Here is a 25,264-nt window from a genome sequence, read left to right on the forward strand (position 1 = left end):
CACCACCCACAGGCAACATGCGCACACACCATACAGAACACACACACAAACCCTGCATTCTGCACCATATCACTTCCCGACACCCACCCGCGCTGCCAATTCCTTCCCCTTTTTCTGAGTTTTATGGCAGGCCCAAGTTTATATGCAAATTTAACAGATCCCAATACACTCTGCAGGAATTTTTGTTCAGAAGATCAGTGTTTCCAGGTTCTTTCTCTCAAACAGTATCTTTGAACCTGTCACCAAATTTCATACTGCCATGAGCCTGTCTCCCTTTGGATCAATCTCCACATTTGTGGGCTCTTTCTTCCCAGATATCTGGTAGCATTTCCAGTTTTTAGCAGGAGCCAATATTATCAACCCTTTTGAGTCATTCTGCCACAGTCCAAGGAATCCAGCCTCCCCAAGGTCCAGCAAAGAGACATTTTTCTGATGAGGACTTCTGAGCCACAGGCCTTGCTAAAGAGAATGTGCAGCTTCTCAAGCCGGAAGGCGTTTTGTGGCTGAGTGTGATTGAAACAGAAGTTGCTTTGTGTGTGTGTGCGCGCGCACACACACACACACACACACGTACACATCAGAGTAGGGAAACCGTCATTTTCCTACTCACCCTCTGACATCAGCCACCTTCTCTGTAGCTACAGTTTCTCTTCACTTACATTAATCCCTGGCGATGAAAAATGAACCTCTCCCCCACCCGCGCTGCTGCCTTTCGCCTCACGCCCCCAGAGAAGCATTTCTTCATGAGGCAGACGGTGAAGGTTTTTTTCCAAGTCACATGATCCAGGATGCAGGGGGAGAATCCTTCTTGGAACAGAGATGGGCCCAGAACCGAATCAGATGAGGAGAGATAAGGTGTGATGTGGGGAAGACTATATAAGAATGGACCCAGGACTGCAGCAAGCACTCAACCCACTGGCCCCTCCTCAAGACACAGCCATGCATGTGCCCGCAGGCTCCGTCACCAGCCACTTGGGAACCACGAGCCGCGGTTATTTCTATTTCACCACAGCCTCACTGGCTCTGTGTCTCGTCTTTGCTGTGGCAACCATTATGGTGTTGGTAGTTCAGAAGACGGTAAGTGGACTTCTCTTCTTTGCCTTTCCTTTCTGATTTATGTTCAGTTTTCTCCAGAGAGAGACTTGGAAATAAACCTAAAAAAGAACCTGTATCATACAGAGAAAAGGAGCAAAGAAATGGGAACTTAACTCTCTCAAATAGTTTGGCTTTTTGAGAGAAAATTTTGTTGAGCCACCATCTCCAAACTTTCCAGGCTCACAGGAGCCAAAAGAAGGGAGAGGAGCTCTTAGCCTTGAGAAATTACTATTTAAATGTTGCTGAGCCAGAGCAACATTCCTATCAAGGAAGGAAGTGATACGGAAACTTGCTAACACATTTGTACAACTTGGTATCATGTCTTCAATGCCTTCAGACCAGATTCCAAGGTTCTATATTCTCTGTCCAAATGTTCTGAGACTTCAGAGGCCTCATCCAATGCTAAGAGCTTTTTTTAACCTGGAGCTAAGTTTCAGAGGCCAAAGTCTATAAGGGAAAGAGGCAAGAAAGAAGACCAGGGCTTCTTAGAGCTTGGGCATTTCAGCGTTAAAGCTCACAAGACACACTGAAAGCTTCCTCCTGAGCCACTGCTTTGAAGAGCTTAGCTCTTCCACAAAAACATAAAGCACAGAGGCAGAACCTAGAGATGTTTTTCACACCTGTTCCCTTGAGACTGCTCAGAATTCTAAAACTACAAGCAATTATGGGTACACACTGTGAGGTCAAACGGGTCTCAGGAAATTCACCTTTTTTTGAAGTAAATGGTAAGATTTATTGTGAAAACAGAAGAGATGAAGGAGGAAGCTTCTTCCTATTTTAGGAAATTGGTGTTTACAGAGAATCCACCAGCATGTATTTTATAGAAAATACTGTACTGATAGTATATATTGCTCATGAATTTTTTAATGAAATAATTTTGATAGTTTAAGAACTGTACCCCCCCAACCTGCCAGAGTAAGTACGTTTCTATTATTCCTTCAAAGCTCCCATTTTTTATGGTATTATAATCCTGCAGAATTTGTTCTGGTTTCCTTCAGTTGTCTTAGGTTGAATGCTCTTTAACTTATTGATGGCTAAAAAGAACCAGGCTTTAAAAGGCTTTGGTATCTGTTTCTCAAGTGTCATCAAGCTTTGAAATTTAAATGAAACATTGAAGCTCATATCTCCACAAAAGTGAAAGAAAACAGAATTGCCAGCATTTGAGATTTAGACTGTAGAATTTATGAAAGTCATCATTTAATGGGCTCATCTACATCTACTAGGAATAATACTCTTGAAAACATTCTAGGACACTTTTTTTTTTCTGTAGAGGCTCTATAATTTCTATAATTCTAATCTGAAGTAAACCAGAGGTGTATCATTTTATAGCAACAGCCAAAGCAAAGAAAGTAAAGTGGTCTTTGAAAAGTTCTGTAGTTAAAGGTTGCAGCTAGAACTGCTATGAGACAGAGAGAGAGAAAAGGAAGGAAGGAAGGAAGGAAAAGAGAAAGAGATGATGGGGGTATAAGGTGTGGTGGTAACATATAAAGCTAGAGAGAGCTCCAGAATGGTCCTTATTCAAATCCCACCTTTGTATGAACTGATTCTTTCCATGAAGGAACTAGAGTGGATCTTTCTCCCTCCTTTTTGTCAATGTGGAAAATGAGGAACAGAAAGGGGACAGGGCTTGACCTAAGTCGTCCTGAGAAAGTGGTAAAGACTGCTTGATTATTTAATCAGGACACCATTCCCTTTGATGATACAGCCAGCCACAGAAGCACTAAGAAACTCTGTTCCTGCTCTTCTCTTGGGAGCGTTATCTTCTTGGCATCTATCTCCTTGACTTACCCTCACGTTGGGATATGAAAAGATTCACTTCAAAGTCTGATTGTAGGGTTTGGTGTACTGTGATTTATTAGCCTGAGAAGTATCAGTTACTTGCTTAAAAGAACTGCGACATTAAAAATTAAGTGTTTTACACATACCATTTCCAATAATTTGTTCAGATATTAACTGTTAGAAGAGCTAAGAAGACAGAGTTATCCCCTTGAGCTTGAGTTATCAGGAAAGGCTTCCTACAGGAGGAGGGAAAGCAGGCTGGCTTTAGGACAGGTACAAATGACAGTGAAGAGACAAATGAAGAGACTCTAACAGGGCTTCTGGTAAAGAAGTCAATGGGAGATAACCAAGGACCTTAAACTCATATCCCAATTATTAAAAATGGAATGGATTGGTGGCCACATAGCACTCTACTGTGAGGGTGGATCGGGGCAGGGGTGAGAACCATGAGAATGGTTCTATTGGCCTAAGAAGTCACAGTTCTAAATAAAAAGGCACATGCACAGACAACATTTAAAACAAGCTTAACTCATAATATATAATAAGCGATGGAAGGTAGGCACAGAGGGCTACCATGAGACCACAAATTAAGGAGACAGAACATTTTCCCAGGCAGATCTAAGAAAAACTTCACTGGAGATTGAAATTTCAGTTTGGCTTGAGAAATGTGCACAATTTCAAATGGGTGAAGGGAGATTCTAGGAGAGAGCTTTCCTGGCCAGTGGAACAGTGTGAGAAAAGTGATGGAGAAGAAAAGTGAAGGGCATGTAGGAAAATCAACAAAGATCGCCTTGAGGTTTGGCTTGAAGACCAAATAACTCCAAGGCCAAATTCCTTGGGGGAGGCAAAGAGAGAACTTAGGTTTCAACCTCGAATAGTTATTGAGCATCTGCTGTGTACAGGACATTGTTCTAAGTAACAGGTATAGAGCCTTGATCAAAGCCAACAAAATCCCTGCTTTCCTGTTACTTATGGAACTTACTGCCTACTGATGTCTTAAGTCTCTGTGGTGGCTGTATTTTATTCACCTTTAAACTATTATATTTATTTAAAATATTATATTCTTGTGGTTTAAGAAAAGTAAATAGTAAACAAGGGAAAAGAAAGAAAAATAGAAATCTCTCACACTCTCCCCACCCAACCAGCAATCCCTCTTCCCTGAGATAATGACCATTAACAGATTCTTCCACGTCCTTCCAAAAATCTATGCTTCTACAAATATATAGTATACACATGTCATTATAGTAAACTCATAAATTTGCACCTTGCTTTATTGACTTGACAGTATATCTTGGAGATCCTTCCATGCCAATACACGGAAGTCCATCCCATTCTTTTGAAGAGTCACATAGTCTTTTATTGTACTTCATATTTCATCTGTGCCTAGTGAAGGACACTCAGGTTTTCCTCTAGAAGTTTTGCCCACTGTGCACATCTGCAAGTATATCTGTGGGACAAATTCCTAGTGGTGGTAACATAATGTGTTTTTCATTTCTATAAATAATGTAAATCAGCTTCCAAAGAGATTGTACCAATATACTACTCTTGAGGAAGTAAAAGTCCTACCAACAAAGAGACAGATCTTCATGGGAAAGACAGAAAATGGATTTCTTACTGAGTAAGCACAACAGAGTACCTGCATATGTGTCAGGATGAAATTTCACACAATTCATACCGCAAAGAAAGAAAACCAACAAAAAAAGAAAAATAATAAAATTTCTCATATCTCCTCCAGAGACAAAGGGTTATATATAGATTATATATAGGCTACAAGGGTGACATCAGAAGTGTTTACACTGCAAGTGGTTCTGAGGTCTTCAATCTTAGAGACGTCTCTCTTACAAACCAGGAGCCTGGACTCATCCAACCCCTAGAGAGATCCATTTACAGTCCACAAGGTTAGAGCAAGGGCTCATTATGTCCTCTACAAAGAAGAGAAAGCAGCTGCCTTCTTTCCCTTTATCAGCAAAGAAAATTCCTTTTTAAAAAAAATGTATCCTTACAATACCACTCTACTTCCCCACCAAGAGTGGAGTATAGGGGTAGTGACTGGTGGTCATGGTGGTAAGGTTTTTTGGTTTGCTTTTCAGCCCAGTAAAATATAGGGGAGAATTGAAATGCCTGCCCTGTGATCCTTCTCTCTACCCAAGCTACTCTCTCCAATGCATTCAATTTATCAATCCAAAAAAAGTCCACTGAAAATCTTCTCCAGGGAAAGCCCTATGCTGGGCTGTGAGGGAAGGACCCAAGTGGGTAAGGCAGGACCCTTTTTACCGAGAATCTCTAAGTTGGAGAAATGAGGCCCAAACACTCAAGAGATTGAATTTGGGGCAGAATGGCACTGAATGCCATACCAGAGGAGAGGAAGACAATTTCTGCTTGGGATGAGGGAAGGCTTTGCAGAAGAGCTTAGAAGGGAAGCTGAGCCTCCTCCAAGAATTAGAAGGATCATGTCTTATGCCCAAAGTTTTATTTTGAAAAATGTTAAACCTACAGAAAAATAGAATGGTAAACACCCATATAACCTTTCACCTAAATTCATTGTGTTAATATTTTGCCATATTTCTGCTCTTTCTGTATATATGAAAGTAAGTTTCAGATAGTGTGACCTTTCACCTGCATGTATTTCAGCACCCATTTCCTACTTACTGCAGTGCCATTATCATAGCCAAGAGAGTTAATGTTAATTTGGTAATATCACCTTATTATAATATATAGTCCATATTTTAATTTCCTCCACTTGTTCAAAAATGTCTTCTACAGCTGTTGTGCCTTGTTTTGTTTGTTGATCCAGAATCCACTCTCAGGTTATCTGTTCTAATCTAGAACGTTACAGTTTAAAAGGTGGTCCTGGGAGCTTGTTAGAAATGCCAAGCCCCATGCTAGACCTGCATTTTAATAAGGTCCCTGGTGATCTATACACACATTAAGTTTGAGAAGCACAGATCTAACAGTCTCCTCTGCTCTTTGTTGCTTTTCATGGCATTGACTTTTTCAAAGGGTCAGTTCTGTTGTAGAATAGTTTACGTTTTGGAACTGTCTTAGTGTTTACTTGTGATTATATTCAGAGGAAACATTTTTGGCAAGAATAGTACACAGGCGGTGTTATATACTTCTTATTGCAGCAGGGCTAGAGGCATATGTCAGGTTGCCCCATTATTGGCAATAATGTTTAGTCACTTGATTCAGGCGGAGACCACTGGCTATCTCTTTAGTAGAACACTTTGCTCTTTCTTATTAATAAGTAATCTATGGGGTAATACTTTGAAGACATACCAATATCCTTCACTCCACATTTTTGGCATTCTTTGATGATGACCCTCATCTGAGTCAGCTAATGCACTGAGGGTTGAAGAATGATAATTGCCTAATTCTATCATTCTTTTTGCGTTTATTAGCTGACATTCTTCAATGGAGAAGAGCTCTCCATTGGAAGGATGGTGGCAGGTGGAGATGGTGCCGGGCATTCCAGGTGAGGCGAGAGTGAGGAGACACACAGCCTGGGAGAAAGCAAGCCCAAGTGTGAGGACAGGAGTTGCAGGGCCAGAACAGAGGTCAGTCCAGACTGCACTGGGGAGCAGCAGGACTTAGAGCTAGGTGGCGAGAAGCACTGATAGAGGAAGGTGAGAGGATAGGAAGCCACCCAGCAACAGACTAGGAAGATTTCCTAAACCCATGCATGAGCTCAGCTCCACATTCCAGAAGCCTCCAGAAGCCATTCCCCATTCCTTGGGGAAGGAAGGCCTCAGTATCCTGATTGCCTGTTGGGTAACGTCTTTAAGCCCTTGTTATTCAAAGTGTGGACCCCTGGCCCAGCAGCACAGGTATCATCTGGAAGCTCATTAGAAATGCAAAACCTAAGGGCCCATCTTAGACCTACAGAATCAGAATTAGCATTTTAACAAGATCCCTAGGGGGAGAAGCACTGCTTTAAGCCACTGTATTCCAATGACCACTTTCACTAACATTACCAAAACAAAGGGTGCCAAGGAAGATTTTCTATGACCTCCATCCACTTTCTCATGGAGTCTCAGGAGAATTTCCTGCCCCAGCTTCATCCTGCCCTACCCTAGAGAGGCAACGTGGCTTGGCATTGAAGAGCATTGCCTTCCAAGTCAACGTGCCGCGTTTGAACACTCCTTGCTATTCACCATCAATGGGACCTTCTATAATCATTAAGTCACTTCTCTACATCTTAGTCAATCACTAACTCTTGGGGTAAAGATCAAATAAGATAATGCACGTAAAGCATTTAGCCCCCGAGGATTAAGCACCCTCATTAAGTGCTTAATCACGTTCACTGGAAAATAAGAGAGGCATTCCTGGCAAAGGTCTCCATGGCCCACCTTACAAGATGTGAGGCCACCTGGCATATTCCAAATATTAGTTCCTTCTGACCATTTTCCATCAGAGAGGGTATCTTTTTTCCAAGTAAATTTGGGAGGTGACTCCCCTGCTTTTCAGCCCAGATAAAATATAGGGATGAATTGAAATGCCCTGTGATACTTTGCTCTGCAAAAAGAAATAAGGCTTTCAAAGGTATTGAGGCAAATTAAGCACCTCATTAGGATTAATAGCGTAACCAAAATAACTACAGTTTTCAAGTACTTGCTAACACTCTATGTATAATATCTTATTATGTCCACAACAACCCAGCGGAGGGAAGCATTATTAGCCCTGTAATCACAGTGATTAAAGGAAATGGGAAAACAGACTCCTAGGCAGGGAAGATGATTGGAACAGGCCATTTCACCTGGAAACAAACAAGTTAAATGTGACAGTTCCTCCCTCCACACACAGAAACATTGTTGAGGATACCCATTAGACACACAGAGTCTGGGGAAAAGAAAGAGAGAGAGAAGTACACTTAAGGAAATGTACCTGGTTGGTAACCTCGGAGATGAAGTTTCCTGAGCTACTCAATGGAGCTGAGAAGGACAACATGGGAGAGTCCATTTGCTTGTGTCCATGTCTAGCCTGTGTACTATGTACCGCAAAGCCAAGTTGCTAAGCAAGGTAGTTCACGTTTCCCCAGCCAAGACCCGGATCCCCAGGCTAGGTATGGGAAAAAATTCTAAGACGGGGAGGTACCTTACTAAAGAGGGATAGATAGATGGACAGCACTGAGCATAGCCCCTAGGGTATAAAGAGTCCTCAGCAAAATATAAGTCGTCATCTCTTTATACCCTACTTCTGCACCTCCAAATACAAGGACTACTAAGGGGCGGGGGGCCGGGGAAGAATGAGCTTTTCTATCCTTGGCTTCTGAAGGTAGCATCTCTCCTGGGGCATAGAGCCCGGGAAAGAGCACTGGAGAATTTCAGTCTGGGATCTGGGATTCCACTGACTCATGAATGTCTCAGTCTCCTTGCCTGTGAAACTTAGCTTGATGGACTAAAGGATGTCTTGGTTCCCCTCTGGCCCTGATTCTCTGATCTTGTCTACCATGGGTAGCCAAGGGAAGCTATGGAGACCTGTCCTCAACCCAGGAGCTCTTCAAGATAGGAATAGTCACACTTCTGTCTCGGATGCCATGGGTCCTGGGTGAAGGTTCAAGCAACAGGATTCTTTCCTGTACTATGATGCTTTGTTTCTGACATCCTCCTGTCTGAAGCTAGAAAACCAGAAAGCCCTCAAATGGCAGAGACTCCCCCTGTACCCCCAACCCCCCATGTAAATTAGATCTCCTTCCAGATATTATCTCTTACAACCTTTCTACTCAAATTGTGTTCTGTGGGCCAGGAGCACCCATGTCACCTGGGAGCTTGTCAGAAATAGACTCTCAGGCTCCACCCACACGTGCTGAATCAGCACTTGCATTTTAACGAGCTCCCCAAGTGATTCATACACATGCTAAAGTTCAAGTAGTATTTTGAAACACTCTGCCTCTCTCCTGGCAGCTCTTGCCACAACTTGCAATTCTAATTAGATATTTACTTGTATATCTTAAATGACTGCTTTAATGATCGAGCCATAAAATCCACAGGATGCCTTCCAATGACTAACTTAGAGCCTGGCGCACACCAGGCGCCCAATTCAACATGTGCTGCATGTATGATTCTCTGGTATTTCCCAACTGCCAGTGGCCGCTGCGATGGCACCACGGGGGCTGCTGCTCTGGCAGTCTCTCAGTGTCCCTGGACATGTTCCTGGGCAGCCAATGAATTCAACGGTCTTAGCACCACATTTAAACGTAGATGTTTTTCTTCACGTATTTGCACATCCCACTAATTGACGGACATGCTCGGCAGTAAACTAGGTGTTTATTAAATTATGAAATGCTGTTTGTTGTCTCACAGAGGCAACCAGGAGGGGAATTTTGTGACATCAGGTTTTCCTTTGAACTACATGTGCAACTGAGAGACCACAAATGTACAGCATTGTTCATTAGGTTAAGAGCTTTCAACTAAAGCAACAAAACCATAGACTGTTAGAACAAGGAGGGAAGGACCTTCCAAGCCAAGTTCACTTCTTTTCCCTGATAAGCTGAAGCTCCCAAATCTATACTGACTTCCATCTCCAGATCAGTACTCTGCGGGGGCTTTGCCTCAGGAGTCTCCCTCGGACTCCCTGCCACACGTCTGGGCTGGAGAAGAGAGTCACTGATCAGGAGAGCTGGCAATGGAAGGCAAAGGACAGAGCCCCTAGAGCAATGGTAGAATAAAGAGGGGACTCCAGATGGTCCTAGGTGTTCATACAGGACACTAAGAAAATAAGGTGTGGGAAGCTGCTAATTTCTTGCTCCGTTAGAAGTTGGGAAGTTGTTTTCATCCTCGTAAATGCTCACATTTCTCTAGGTCTTTATTAATATTTCAATCCAATGCACTATAGGAGATCCTGACCAGCAGAGGTCAGAAGATAAAGGACACTTCATTCCTTATTGGCAGGACAACTGAGGGGTGTCTCTAATGGCTGAGGTGGGGAGAAGGAGGAGGGAGACCGGGGAGGAAGCTAGCCTCTGAAGAATTAGGGGTGAAGAACTGTGCCCATCTGCTTCTGTTGCTCTTACTCAGAGCACCTGAGCAAGACCTCCTTTCATGCCCTCCACTCCCCAGCCCGGAGGCCCTCCTTCAGAAGACAATCTGCTATCAACCTCTTACTTAACTATGTAAATATTTATGTATATATTTATGCTTATTATAGAATAACATAAAACATGTGAATATTAAAATAAATAATATACATTTATGCTTATTTATGTTATATATTTATAAGTATTTAGATGTTATAGTCAAATATAAATTTGTAATAAATCCATGAGGGCAGGGACCCAATTTAATTATTTTTGGTATCTTCGCAATGCTTGGCACATAAACGTTCTATTAATTCAGAATTTCCAACCACAGGAGAAATAGAAATGTACCTTCCTAGGTATGTTTACAACATACTTTCACTGTTTGCGGAATCAAACATAGAAAAAAAAAACCCACATATATTTACATACTACACTTGTTTGCTCTTATGTTAATCAAAGTAGGAAAAAATAACACATGTGGTGGTGAAAACAAAAAGCACTGGACTGAAAGTTGAGTTGCAGATTCTAGGTCCCCAGTTCCTCACATGTGAAATGAGGACAGTAATCCTCCAATTGTGTTTCTGATAAGCAGGTTGTAAAGCAAATGGATGAGAAAGCCCACTGTAAACTAAGTCAGTGAATTAATTTTTTTTTAAATCTAAGAGTCAGATGGAACATGAATTCTAAATTGCACAATACTGTGAGGACAACCAAAATGGAAAAGAAAAAGACTAGCTGTTTCAACCTGATGACATTCTCATGCTGTTTTTTTTTTTTTTTTTCCCTCTTTCTTCTCTTCCAGGACTCCATTCCCAACCCGCCGGGCAAATTCCACCTTAAAGGAGGTAAGACTTTGGAATTGGGAGTAAATGTGCAGGGACGCATCCATATCACATCACAGATGATTAATAACCAGAAACATCATGATAGTGTCCTACAGAAGAGGGGGTGAAGGCGGAGGTGGGCCGTCGGGGCAGAGCTGATGCATCTCCATTCATCTGAGCAGCCTCTGAGCTGCACTCACCTCCCCACAAGTTCTCCCACCAGCCCTCAACTCTCCCACTAGTGAAAATTGTACCTCTGGCATAGGCTGTCACACGGACACAGAGAGGAACACAAAGCAGCGTTGTGTTAAGAGCTTAAAATCTGGAGTCAGGCAATATGGGTATGAATCTTGGCTCCACACCCCACCTGAGAAACTCAGTTGCTCATCTGTGAAATGGGACTAATCATACCCACCTCATGAAGGTATTGGAGAAGCTGTCAGATCTCTTCCAGATATTGCTTGGCATGGTGACCAACACATAGTAATCATTAAATAACTGGTAACAGACAAAATGCATTATGAAGCTGAGGGCTTGTGAAACAGACCTCCCCACCCTTCATATTTCCTATCACTGAAGTCACTAATTAATGCATTGTCTCTACTAGCCCCAGAGTGGTGATATGCAGAGTTAGGTTAACGTGGAAAATGAAAAACTTTGGGATCATCTGATGAATGTTTTCATTGCACAGAAGAGGAAAAGTAAGACCAAGTGAAGGGTCTTGTTCAGAGTCATATGAAGTCAAGCCTAGAACCCAGATGTCCTCATCTCTAATCCAGTGTTCTTTCAACCCAAAATCTTTAGCCCCATCTCAGTCCTGTAACCTTTAGAACCTAGCTAGCAGCTGGATAACCAGACAGCTCAGAGAAAAAAAAAGTAAAAGAGAAAGAGTGGGTCATTATAGGCACCTGGATAGAGATACCAGGTCATGCTTGGGGCCAGAGGACATAAGTGTCTGGACACAGCTTCTCACAGCAGCAGCCATCACACTTGGAGTTTCCTTCAGGACACCCGTAGTCATGCTTCTCCTGCTATTTGTCACCCAGAGACTTAGAAAGTAAGGGCAAAATCCCCTAAAAGGAGCAGCATTCTGGATCTTTCAAGGCAGACTAATAATTACAGCTTTGTCAACAATAGCTTAACTTTGGCTGGAATTACTTAGCGTGTGACCTCAGTGCCCACAATGCCTCTGTAGACAGTCACATTAAGGTAAAAAGGAGTATGGCATAATGCAGAGGTAAGCAAACTTTTTTCTGTAAAGGGCCAGATAGTAAACATTCTAGGCTTTGCAGGCCATAAGAGACCCTGTTGCGAGTCCACTCCACTGCTGTGGTGCAGAGGCAGCCACAGACTCTGTGCAAATGAGCAGGCATGGCTGCGGGCCCACAAAACTTCATTCACAGAATGAGGTGGTGGTGTGGAGCTCACCCACAGACCAGGGTTTGCTGCCCCCCATCATGGAAACAGTACCGGCTTTGGAATCAGAACACGGAAGCTTGCAAGAAACCAAACACACTGAGTAAATGTCATTTTCCCTTCCCCAGTCCCACTGTTCCACATCCATCCAGATTTTCCAAGTTTTGACGAGAACTTCATTTTTCAAGAGGGGGAGGTGGATCTTTAGGGAGAACATAACCCCAATGACAAGGACAATTTTGATCAGGCAACACGACCTCAGCCATTCTGGGTCTCAGTTTCTGCACTTCCGTCGTAGGTCACCAACTACAGAGGTTCTAACCAGTGATCCCCCTTTTCCCATGGCCAACTATGCTTTCCTCTGAGAGTACCTCCTTTTCCACAGTTTTCTTTTAAAGGGAAATTTATTATTTTTATTTATTATTATTTATTTTTGGCTGTGTTGGGTCTTCGTTGCTGCACGTGGGCTTTCTCTAGTTGCAGCGAGCGGGGGCTACTCTTCGTTGTGGCATGCGGGCTTCTCATTGCGGTGGCTTCTCTTGTTGAGGAGGATGGGCTCTAGGCGCGCAGGCTTCAGTTGTGGCACGTGGGCTCAGTAGTTGTGGCTCACGGGCTCTAGAGTGCAGGCTCAGTAGTTGTGGTGCACGGGCTTAGTTGCTCCGTGGCATGTGGGATCTTCCCCGACCAGGGCCTGAACCCGTGTCCCCTGCACTGGCAGGCGGATTCTTAATCACTGAGCCACCAGGGAAGCCCTCTACAGTTTTTTGGTATGAAAATGTCCTTTCTTTTACAACATGAAGCTGATATAGATGGGAATTAAGTTGGTTTGCTTTTAGTCAGAGTTATTTTGTTTGTTTGTTTTAATGGTCACAAGGCAAAATAGTAAGCTGCCCATTGTATACCGGTAACTGAATTTACATTTTGGAGTAATTATTTTGGTCCATAAAATTCAAAGTTTTGGAAGCTGTGGACTAGATCACTTATCAGATCACTTCTTATATGGGCCATCACTGTAGATATCAGAACACAAACTAATCCAAAACCAACCGCAGTTTACAATTCAGTGTTTCTACAACCAGGTAGAAAATGCTAATAATTCTCACCAGGGCCATGAAACTTTCGTTAAAGACCTTCCCACACCTCCCATGGATTTATATTAGCCTCCATCCTGTAAGCAAACAACATGGGGATTAATAGTCCCATTTTGCAGATGATGAGCTGAGGCCCAGGGAATCAAGGTGACTTGCCCAAGGTCATCTACGGAGTTGATGGCAGAGCACGGATCAGAATCCAGGGCTCCTCTCTAGCCCCCGCATGATGTGCTTCAGCCGTAAAATGTCAGTGACCTACTGTGCATGGTCCCTAGCTTTCTCCTGCTTTTAATGCAAGTTTCCACCTCTCTTAACTTGGCAAACTACAGACACAGTAGCAGGGTGAGGTGGAAAGAACACTACCTTGGAGCAAGGCCTGGGCTCCAGAACTGACCTTCACACCAGCAGGCTGTGCTTCTCTGGGCAAGTCTTTCCTCCTCTTTGGGTCTCATCTATAACATAACAACAATGTACTGAATGAACTGGAAGGGCCCTTCCAACTTTGACACTTTATGATACTCTAATCTTTCATTCATTATGTAAATATAGAAAAGTCTAAAAAGATTATTCCTAATAACCTTGAGGAAGTCTGCATCCACAGCCTCCTCCCCCAACAAACCCCTCTTAAACAGGCAGACGCAGCAAACTCCCTTTTTTTTTTTTTTTTTTTGGCTGTACGTGGGCCTCTCACTGTTGTGGCCTCTCCCGTTGCGGAGCACAGGCTCCGGACGCGCAGGCCCAGCGGCCACGGCTCACGGGCCCAGCCGCTCCACGGCACGTGGGATCTTCCCGGACCAGGGCACGAACCCGTGTCCCCTGCATCGGCAGGCGGAGTCTCAACCACTGCGCCACCAGGGAAGCCCCAAACTCCCTTTTGAAAAGCCATTGCAAGACATTCCAGGCAGAGAGGCATCGTCTCCCAGAAACTCCAGGGAGGAAGCCCCAGGGGGCAGCATGTGGTTTGTCACTGGGCTGGACAAGAGCAGAAGCCAGACACTTCCCAGGGAGACCTCTGCCACCAACTGATGGAAACTGCCCACCATCAGCAGGAAGCCAGCAGCAGCCCAGAGCCTGGAAAACAGGGCCATGTCCGTACACTGAAGTAATGTAACACAGGATGACACTTAGCTGCAGGGAAACCACCAAAAGCCAAGCCTTTTTTGTAATGAAAACATGTCTGAGTCTCAACACAAGCTTCCCACTCCCAGCCAGGAGACTTGTCACTGGCAGACGGCTACCTCACACACACTCCATCGTGCTTAGGACTCAGTGGCCCACGCAGGGCTCCAGCCGGGACTAAGGGCAGGAGGGGCAATGGGAGGAGAACCTTTTCCCACACGCTTCTCCTCTTCTCTGGCAAATGCAGTCATGAAGGACTCCTGCACAGAGCCACTACGGGGGTGAAATGGGACAGCAGATACGACCCTTGTCTGCCACATGGTCGAGCGTAAGTCCTCTGGACACAGAGTCCAGGTGGGCTGGGCGAGGGAGGCTTGTACTGCTTCTCGTCACTTCTTGTTCCGGTCTCCTGCCTCCACGGCGTTTTGACTCTCACCTCTGCTCACGTATGTGCCTTATTTGCCCAAACCCCGGAACACAGCCCCCTGTGCCTGAGGTCCCCAGAGTTCCAGAAGCACCCGCAGCTGTGTGCAGCAAAGCTGACAGTAGCATTTAGGGTACGTGGAGAAGCCGGCGGGGCAGTGCCTTCCAGCATGGAGGATGTGGCAGAGTTGAGTTGCAGACCCCTCTGTGCTTGTGAGGCTTCCGCGCCCCAGCCACCAGGGCCTTCTCGAGGGACGGCACTGCTCCCTGGGGTTCAGCCCACCGCCACGCATACTGCCCTGCTTCCGTGCTCTCCTTCTTCCCATTTTCACCACGCCTTCACTTCCCCTCACAAACTCTGCAGAAACTCAAATTCTACTGCCTTTACTGCAAAATAATTTTGGTCACCTTGGTCTCAGCCCCAGGCCTTCCTAACTTCCCAACAACAAAATACCCGTTCTGAGCTGTACTGGAGGAATTCTGTAGACAACCTGTAAATCAGATTTTCTTTTATTCCCTTACTAGGTATGTGTGAGGATCTGGTGGAGTGAAAATAATAAACCCTGATGGGTCACTCACTCTGTGCCACGCACTGAGCTGAGTGCTTCGTGATTCACGCGTACAGACTCACAACAAGTCCGGGGGATAATTAGTAGCCCCTTATTATTTATAAGTAGGGAAACTAGAGCACAGAGAGGTTTACCGACTTGACTTGCCTAAGACTGCACAGCGAGCATGGAGTGGGGAGACCTCAGAATGCAGGCTGACCGCCTTGGAGCCCTTTTGCCGAACCAGGATTGTATGGTCAGATGCTGAGTACAACACAGCTGTGCCTCCTTCCAGTGCCCCTACCAGTCCTCCAAGGCTAGGAATCCTTCCAAGGCTCTCTGTCACTTCCTGAGCACCTGCTCCTGCAGCTGTCTGTCTTCTTGTCACTGAAGTATGCTCTCTGTTGTAGAGCTTTGAGACAGAGAGGACCACTAGCGCAACCACACACGTGGGTTTGCACAAGAGGTGGGGTGGTAGGGGGCATGAAGGGCCCACGGCAGGGGATCTAGAGCCCAATTCAAGCCCCAGGAGTCATGAGACCTGGGATGGTTCTGTCCTCCCCACAGCCTGCCAGTTAGAAGAGTCTGTCTTTCCTGTGAATGTCACGTGGCCCCTAATATCCCAAGGTTCCCTGGAGGCCCTGAGGAAGTGGGAACAGTGGATAGACCACATGACGTGGTCCTGCACCCCTCCTGTGCATTCCCCACCCTCAGCCTGAATTCCATCTCCAGCTGGGGATGAGGTACAAAAGGCAGAGAACTGGGTTGAACTTTGGAATACCTACATTCCAGTCCTATGACTTGAACTCCCAGGGACTGGAGTTTCCTATTCTTGAAACTATCAGGCATGAGGCGGGCAGCCAGGTGACCTGACCTGGCATGGATTTTGCTCTGAATATAACATTCCAGGAATCAAATATCTTAGGATTCTTTGACCATTTCACCATTCTAACAATTTGTAATTTTTGCATGGCTTGGCAGGCTACCTTCCTCTCCATTTCCCCTGCTAAAAAGAAAATGTGGGCATTAAAAGAGGTCAAGTAAGTTAGCTCTCTAATTGCAACGAGTGAACCCACCCCCAGGGAAATAATACAAGCTGCCCATCGAAGGCAGTGAAACTAAACCAAGGAACTAGGTACTCACCAATCCCCCGCTAGCCCTGGTGTCACACAGCTGGGATCTGGATGGTTGCAGCCCCACCAGGATGCTGCCCTGGCAGCAGAAGAGGCAGGCAGAGAAGCAGCAGTCTCCTCCCCTAGAAAGACCGAAAAATAGCAGAGACCTCACTTCTATCAGGTGGACTGATCTGGATCTAAACTGCCCAGTCTACAGGTGTTGTAGTTTTTTTTTTCCACAGCAAGTGGGGATACCCCTGCTCATGGGGTAACTGCTTTTCAGATAGTCACAGGCCTCAAAGAGCTTATTGGCTTCTCCATTCACTTTAAACCCATTCACTTAAAGCCCACTCTTAACCTGTCTTTTTTTGTTTTTGGCCTCCCTATGAGGCATGCAGCATCTTAGTTCCCTGATCGAACCGGGGCCCACAGGAGTGAAAGCACAGAATCCTAACCACTGGACCGCCAGGGAATTCCCTTGGGGTCTTTTCAATCCTGACCTGTTGCAGTATGTAAGATAAAACTATCTGACTTGATAGTTTTATCAAGCCTCGCCATGTGGCCAAAAAAAAAAAAAAAAAAAAAAAAAAAGACCTCAAAATCCTAAGTGACCTTCAAGGGATTCAAATGAATTTCAGCTTGATCTCAATTTGTACTTACTGGTGACTTTCTATGTGCTTAACACTGAGTATGCCGTAATGGCTATTCCCCCAATGCTGTTTGTAAATCCAGGGTCACCTAGCTGTCCTTTGTTCAACAAAGAGCGCATCCTGGAGTTTCTCTGTTACTAGTTGGCCTGGTGGCATCGAGAAAACGGTCCAACTGAAGCCAGCTGAAATGACCCTTAGGTTAAGGATTCATTCTGATTCTGAATTCGACTGATAGTGGACTCTCCCCTAGATGTCACTGTTGGGACTCTCCTAGATATTCTGCCAAAAGGAGGAACTAAGAAGCCGGGACATGGTAGATGCAGAGTCATGAGGATGATTCCTCTCTTTCTTGGAAGGATTAAAATATTTTCAGCAGATGGGAGGAGGATTATTCACACTTCCCTGGGAGCATCAGATGGCTTCAAACACTTATGTGCATAATTGAGAAGCTTCAATCCATCAGATAATGCCGTGAGCTCTGGTTTAATGAGCATTTCATCAGCTAAGCAGCACTGCTAAACTGTGCCACTGTAACAACTAGGGAAAGAGGAGTGGGGGAGGAAGGGGCTACCATGTGCTGTGCCGGCCACTTGATATCCATAATCTCACTGCATCTTTGCTACATCCATATGTTGGGTTGTTACCATCCCCACTTCACAGATGCAGTAATTGAGGGTCAGTAAGGGAAAGTGACAGGTCTGAAGTTAAAAGCCTTGACCAGAACCCAGGTGCTCTCTTTGAGATGCACTGTGTTTGTTTTGTCCTGATATCAACCTGGAAGGTGCCTGGCACTCAGACCACATACTTTCTGGCTGGAATGATACGTGTGGTTTGTTTTGCCCCCTTGGGCATTGCTGTATCTTAATGGAGGTCTGATTGCCCCTGACTTACAACTTGGCAGTGTTCAGCACACCCGCCTGAAGTCACCTGCTGCCATTCTCCCAGGAAGAGGGAGCCCAGAAGGCTCATTTGTGCTTGTTTTCCCAGCACCACGAGCTGTCTCAGCAGTTTTCAGTCCAGCGTGTATGGTGGCCACAAACCCACTTCTTCCTACATTTAACCCTTCCTGCTACATGGCAAGACTAAAAAATGGGACTGAGCCCTAGAATAGGAGTCAGGAACTCTGTGCTCTGAACCCAGCTCTGCTACTAACCTACGGTGGGGTCTTGAGCCAGACCTTCAGTCCCTCTGGGTTCCGTCTCCCCACTCATAAATCTAGGATCTTGGTTAACTTGGCATCTAATGGTCCTCTTGGGTCTAATGTTTTAAGATCTCAAGGTGGGTTCCCATCTTCAGGTTGCCATTATTCTGACCTCTAGAACATGACCCTTTCAACCACCTTAAGCAACATCTCTCTCCCTATCTCTGTCTTACGTGTGCCTGTCCAGGACTGTTTCATTGGCACATATTTCTCCCCAGGCTTCCAAACAAAGCCCAAGAAAGTTCCATGATCCCCCTAGAGGAGGCCAAAGCTTGGGAGAACGCTTACAAATCTTGCCCATCTGAAGGCCTTGGTCCTCAGAAGTATTCACAGAGTACTTGAGTTGTCCAAAAGATGGAATGCCCCACAGGGGCACGGAGTCCTGGGTTTTGGCCCTGCCTTTGTCACTGACTCACGGGCTGACCTAGGACAAGTCTGCTGGGGGGGTGGGGGTAACACTGGGGAACACACATGTTATGTAGTTACCAAGCCTGGACCAGATGAGTTCTCAGGGAACTTCCATTTCTATGAACCATGGAAACCGTTAACAGAACCAGGCTCTTCATAACTTCGATTGTCCCCAGACCTAAAATGCTCTGTTCTACTGATACAGCTGTCTGGAAATCTTAATATGTGACGACAGATTCCTAGCTGGGGTAGAGCAACATGCCTCAAGAGACAGACAGCTGGAGCTGGGACTGACTTTTGGTCCCCACAGCAAGCCTGGTGGTGTCTAGCTGGGTCTACACAGCCTGCTAGAATCAGCTAGAAGGGCCCTTCTAGATCATCAGATTCATACTGCTCTTCATCTAGCTAGGGACATGACAGCCCAGAGAGGGACAATTCCTAGATTCTAACTCCCAGGCCATCTACCCTGCCATGACATGCAGATTGTTCTCATTTCCCCCACCCTAGTGTTTAGTTCTTCAAACTAAACCCCTCGAGACGGCAAATCTGGTTGGGAAATGAATGAAATGGGTGTGTTTTGCTCCCAATGTTCCCCAAATTCAAAATTCCAGGAATACTATAGGATTCCTGTCTCATAACCAAAAAGGAAAGTCAGAGCATGGATTCAAAGGGTGATGAGGAGACTCAAGCCACATGACTAATGACCCAGGAAACATTCATCTAGGTCTTGACAAGAGCCTCACGACCCTCACGTCAGTCCAACATAACTTTGAACAGCACTAACCGGTCGAATATTTGAGTTGCCAGCACTGTGACTTACAGTGTGAGTTGTGTGTCCTTGATGAAGGTCTTCCCACTGCCTCATCTGAGAAATGGGAACAAGAGTGGTGTTAACCATTAGCTGAGCGCATCATCTCCTTAAACGTTCATGGAGCCTTCGCGTTTAGGCCCCAGAGAGCTGGCCCCCCTCAGCCCTGGCTCTCCTAACAGCCTTGACAGCTGCTAAAGGCCACCAGTGTGCCTTCCTCTGGCCTCCTCTCCAAGTTCAGTGGCCCCATTCCACCAATAGCTCCTCCGGTGTCCTGGTTTCCCAGCCCCTTCATTTAGCCAGCTCTAGCGATGTCATTCTTCAAGGGAGTTGCCTCTGTTTTCCCTTTCTCTTGAAACATCTAAGATTGTTTAAGAAAAACTAAGATACGCCATGGCATTTGACTTCAGGAAATGCAAATGCTTCAAAATAAGGTGTTTTTTTTTTTTTTTTCCATCCTTGGGTTTCTCAGAATTACAACTGAGGTCAACCCAGCAAATATGCAAAGACCAAAGGGGAAATTTTAAAAAAAAGAGCATGCATGTGTGAGAGTCAAGCCCAGGCTTGTACTTCTACAGCCACCCATTTACAGAAGCCCACCTGATAGATGCCACCACAAGTGACAGGGTGTGAGGGGGGTCTTCAGCCAAGGAGTACAGTCTGTTCCTGGTGTCATGTGCTGGCTTCAGCCAAGGGCTTGAATCTTAACCTCCCGTTTAATCTAACCTAACCCGCAAAACCAATGATAGACTGAGGCCAGGTGCTATTCCAGCCCGGAAGGGAAAGCAAGCCAAGACTCTGCATTCCCCTCACTCAAGCCTTGAGAACTTAGCTGACACCCACAGAGGGGAGTAAGAGAGACAGACTAGATGATCCAATTCAACATTTGCAGAGCATCTTCTGAGCTGGCAGTGGAGATAGTTAAACAGTAGTCTCTGCCCTGAGGATTCACCATCTAACAGAGGAGGTAAATACCAAACAGACGGAGGGGTCAGAGAAGGGTTCCCAGAGGCTGTGCTTTACACAAGGAATAGCTGATCAGTGAAGAGGGGAATTCCAAGTGGAATGGAAAACCAACATGGTGTATGTGGGGGCACCCCAAGGCCCCAACCTTCAGTAAAATGGTCAAAAATCCACTCAGGCATTAGAGTCAGATAGCCTGGGTTTGACTCTCCACTCCACCACTGACTAGCTGGGAGAATGTGAACTTTTTAAAGCCTCCATTTCCTATGTACAAGAGAGAAGTCATTAGAGTACCTTTCTCGTGGGACGATTGTGAGAATTCAGTAGAATAACGCATGTAACATGCTTGGCAGACTGACAAGAAAACAGCCCTCAGTCAACATGTATCAGCCATTATTATTATTATTACCAGCATTACTATTGGGACAAGTACAAGAGAGTACAGGGAAAGAGGGAAAGTGAGGGATGAGACCGCAGAACTCCGTAGGGGTTAGAACACGAGGGAACACGAACGCCATGAGGAGGAGCTTGGCCCTCATCCTGCGGTCACAGTAGTGTCCGAAAGGGGTTCCAAGCAGAGAAGAGATGCAGCCAGACGTGCCTCTCTGCGATTCCTTTTGACTTGATGTTCCACATCCCAAAAAGAGAAGGCTGGGCCAGGGGGACGCCCCACCAGTAGTCAGAGCACATTTAAGGATGAACAGCCCTCGGGAGTTCCCTGGTGGCCTAGTGGTTAGGATTCCGGGCTTTCACTGCCATGACCCAGGTTCAATCCCTGGTCAGGGAACTGAGATCCCGAAAGCCGTACCTCATGGCCAAAAAAAAAAAAAAGAATGAGCAGCTCTCGTTGCCTGGTTGTTGTGAATGTGGCTGGACATAGCCCGAGAGCATGGGCCGCAGGCAGGACAAGAACGCTAGTGGGAGGATGCGTGAGAGATGGGATCAGAAGAATGGCAGCTGGCCTAGCAGCCCTCCTCAGCCGAGAGGCCTTCAGATCAGAAGCTCTTCATGCCTTGAGGGGAGAAAAGGATGAAAGCTGCCCCCTGCTTCTGCTGGGGGTGCCTCTAGCAGTGAGCTTGTTCAGACAGCAGAGGGGACTCTTCACTTAGCTTTCCACCACTCCAAGGACCCCACCCCACTTTAGGGAAGGCCAGGAGGGATCTTCTCAGGCCTGGACAGAGAAGGCAATGGGGAAGATGGTGAGCCCAACATATACTACTTGAGGATCCAGTGAACAAGCCTACTAGGATGTGACCACTTCGACTGAATGGCTGCCTAGTCTCTGATGGATGGAATGAGGGATCATCTCTGGTGACACCGTCAAAAAGATGTCAGTGTCAGGTCTTAGATCTCCCAGTTGTACAGATTAGGGAAACCAAGACCCAAAGAAAAGAAGAAATTTGCCCAGAATAAGTTGAATTCATGAGTCTTTGAAGGAAATGTATAACTTGGTTCTTTGCATACAAAATAGTTACTATAATAAGAAGCTAAGCTGCCAACACCAGTGAATATATTTAAAATATTTTTATTTCTTAAATTCCACAAGGACATAAACATTGTCTTTTTTCCCTGCCAAGTAAGCTCCAAATAGCAGGCTCCCCGCTTAGACCTCTTTGATCCTATATCCTCTTAAAATTGAGCACCAGGATGTGTTTATCTCCTTTGTCTAGCAACATGGCCCTGAGGAAGAAACCTGATTCTCTGGAATCAGATAGACATGGGGGCGGATCTCAGGGTTTCCACCAACTTGCATGACCTTGTAGCAGTGACCAGGTCTCGACATTGTCTAGGATTAGCCTCACAGAGTTATTCTGAGAACTAGATTAGCTGAAATATGTATATTTCAACTAGTGCACTCTTTTTTTTTTTTTTTTTTTTGCGGTACGCGGGCCTCTCACTGTTGTGGCCTCTCCCGTTGCGGAGCACAGGCTCCGGACGCGCAGGCTCAGTGGCCATGGCTCACGGGCCCAGCCGCTCCGCGGCATATGGGATCCTCCCAGACCAGGGCACGAACCCGTGTCCCCTGCATCGGCAGGCGGACTCTCAACCACTGCGCCACCAGGGAAGCCCTCAACTAGTGCACTCTTAAAGGAAGGGTGGCAGTAATTACTCCCAGCCTTCGTGTTCTGACTACCACAGCCTGGCTGAGTGACTGATGTAGGACAATGCATTTAATCTGTCTGGTCCACACGCTTTTTTCCATCTCTCAAAGGGACGTAATAATACCTCTCTCATGGAGTTGTTGCAAAGATCAAGTGAGGTGGCGTATATAAAGCAACAAGAATGCAGCTGGTACATATAGGAACTCAGGCCCTATCTGTTTCCTCCCCCCAATTTCCACAGTCTTTTGTAAAAACCCAAGTGGGAGCAATCACATTTTTAAAAACCTTCTAAGGTTCTTGACAGCAAAATGAGAAATAAACAGGTTTCCTTTTGTCCCCCAAATGGAAACAGAATAGTAATCGTCTCCATCAAAGGGTCACGGAGAAAGATCTGGTGGCTCCAGTTCCCGGAGCAGAGAGAGGCATTTAACACAGGATCTCCTTATTTTTAGGGAATTGTTCAGAGGACATCTCATGTATCCTGGAAAGGGCTGCATTCAAGAAGTCATGGGCCTACCTCCAAGGTCAGTAACCGAATCCAGGAACCCAACCGCATGAGGGCCACTTCCTGTGGCCTTTCTGAAATGTCTAAGCCAGAGGTCACAAGTAGAAGCCCATGGCCAAATGTGACCTGCATGTGGATTTTGTTTAGCCTGCATGATATTTTTTATAATTTGAATTTAAATGCCTTAGGGGGCGAAGGGAGAGCATTACTCTCGAAAGCTACAAGGTTCCCACTTCCTCAGCCTCATTCACTCTCTCAAGTTTGCGTCCCTGGCCTGTGAGGGCATTTGTGCCTCACCGCACCACCCCTCTTTACTCATCCATCTACGGGCTGCAGGCCAAGTGTGCAGTACTTTTCCTCAGGCATGGGAAGCAGGCTCTTAATCTCTGCCTCTATCAAGTTATTCATAAGGGAGCCACAAAATTGCCCTGTGCCCAGATTGACAGCTTAATGACCGTGTTGGCACAGGGTCTATTTGCATATCGCAGCATGCTTCGGGAGAGAGGCCCCTTATAGATGAAATAATAAGAGGCACTTACACTGGGAGAGATGAGGTACAGAGGAGATGGCCAAGATTCTCTGAAATAGCCATTCTGCTCATTTAAAAAATTCTATTTTGCAGTCAGCTTAATTCTCATTCTTCAGCTGAATTGCAACGAGGTTTAAAGGGAAGCAATTAAAATGAACATGCCAGTTTCCCAATTCTGAAAGACACCCTGACCAATCAGTGCCGATTTTCACTTGTTAAGACTCAGAGACTTGGCTTCCGACGCCAACCTGTCAGCTTAGAGGGTCTGCTAATTCTTTGCTTTTCTATAAAACCCAGCTGGGAAGAGGCCCTTAATGTGCACTTGAGGGGTCTACAAAATTATGTCTGGCCTTTTAAAGAGAGGAAGACATTTTAAAATTCAGACAATGTTAAGGGACGAATCTTAATGTGAAAGTTAACAAATTGAGATTCTCCTGGACCGCTTGATGCCTGAACTGTATACTAATCGAACAAAATTGAATGTTTTTTTCTCTGATACTTTGTGCAATGCCTACCAAATAGCAGTCTCCCATTGATCAAATATTCCTTGATTGGTTGATTAAATGTTCATGATAGTCCAGAACTTATGGGGAAAACAGTCTAGGAGCTTATAATCTGAAAAGGGAAAAATTATAATTATAATAATAACAGAATGATACAACGATTAAATGGGAAACAGTTCCATAGGAGGTAAAGGTCTAATACCGTGTGTGTTCTGACCCTCCAGCTTTATGCATTAGAGAAAAGGCAGGGGGTGGTTTTCTTCCTGTACCTTGAATACTCAGTAATGCCTAGGAGTAACATGGAAGATATTCCAGGTGGTTGAACCAGCAGCCAATATTATGGAAAACACAGGACTTGAATGGGGAACCTTGAATAAAGACTTCAAATTTTCCAATCCGCATCTGAAATTTGCCTAATAATTGAGGTTCTTTTGTCCTTCTCTTTCCAGTGTCAAAGCATATAAACAAAACCAAGTTGTCTTGGAACAAAGATGGCATTACCCGTGGAGTCAGATATCAGGATGGGAATCTGGTGATCCAGTTCCCAGGTTGGTACTTCATCATTTGCCAACTGCAATTTCTTGTGAAATGCCCAGAACATTCTGTCGACCTGAAGCTGGAGCTTCTCATCAACAGAGATGTGAAAAAACAGACACTGGTGACAGTGTGTGAGTCTGGAGTGCAAACCAAAAACATATACCAGAACCTCTCTCAGTTCCTGCTGGAGCACCTCCAGGTCAACGCCACCATATCAGTCAAGGTGGATAAATTCCAGTATGTGGATACAAACACCTTTCCTCTTGAGAATGTGTTGTCCATCTTCTTATACAGTAGTTCAGACTGAACCATCCCTCCTGGCCTTCAGGAAGAAAGCAACTTCCCACCATACAGCACTTCAGCCTTCCAGATACTTGGGGAAAATAGAACACTTTAGGCCAAGACTGAAACCACAAAGGGAATTAAATAGTACACTTCTCCTTCTGTTTCCTGGGAAGATACAACTCTGGGCTAAAAAGAGAGTTTTGAGTGAAGTATCTTCCAGATAGAAGGCAGGGACGCAATGTGGTGTGGTGGACAAAGCCACACACGGGAATCAGAAGGGATGGGTTTAGGCCCAGCCCGATCACTAACTCACTGTATGACCTGAGCTAGTCCCTTCCCCTCCCTGGG

General features: G+C 45.4%; 1 protein-coding gene across 1 annotated transcript; it reads left to right on the top strand.

Annotated features, from left to right (window-relative positions):
- Positions 1 to 882: 882 nt before the first annotated feature.
- On the top strand, positions 883 to 24,938 carry TNFSF8 (TNF superfamily member 8; the record flags this gene model as incomplete). Its single annotated transcript, XM_082621786.1, has 4 exons — positions 883 to 1,077; positions 10,692 to 10,734; positions 23,010 to 23,081; positions 24,544 to 24,938. The coding sequence occupies 4 exons, from the start codon at positions 883 to 885 to the stop codon at positions 24,936 to 24,938; spliced, it is 705 nt and encodes a 234-aa protein (XP_082477912.1).
- Positions 24,939 to 25,264: the final 326 nt, after the last annotated feature.

Source organism: Mesoplodon mirus (genome assembly GCF_964341445.2).
Source record: "Mesoplodon mirus genome assembly, chromosome: 1".
Lineage (NCBI taxonomy): Eukaryota > Metazoa > Chordata > Mammalia > Artiodactyla > Ziphiidae > Mesoplodon > Mesoplodon mirus.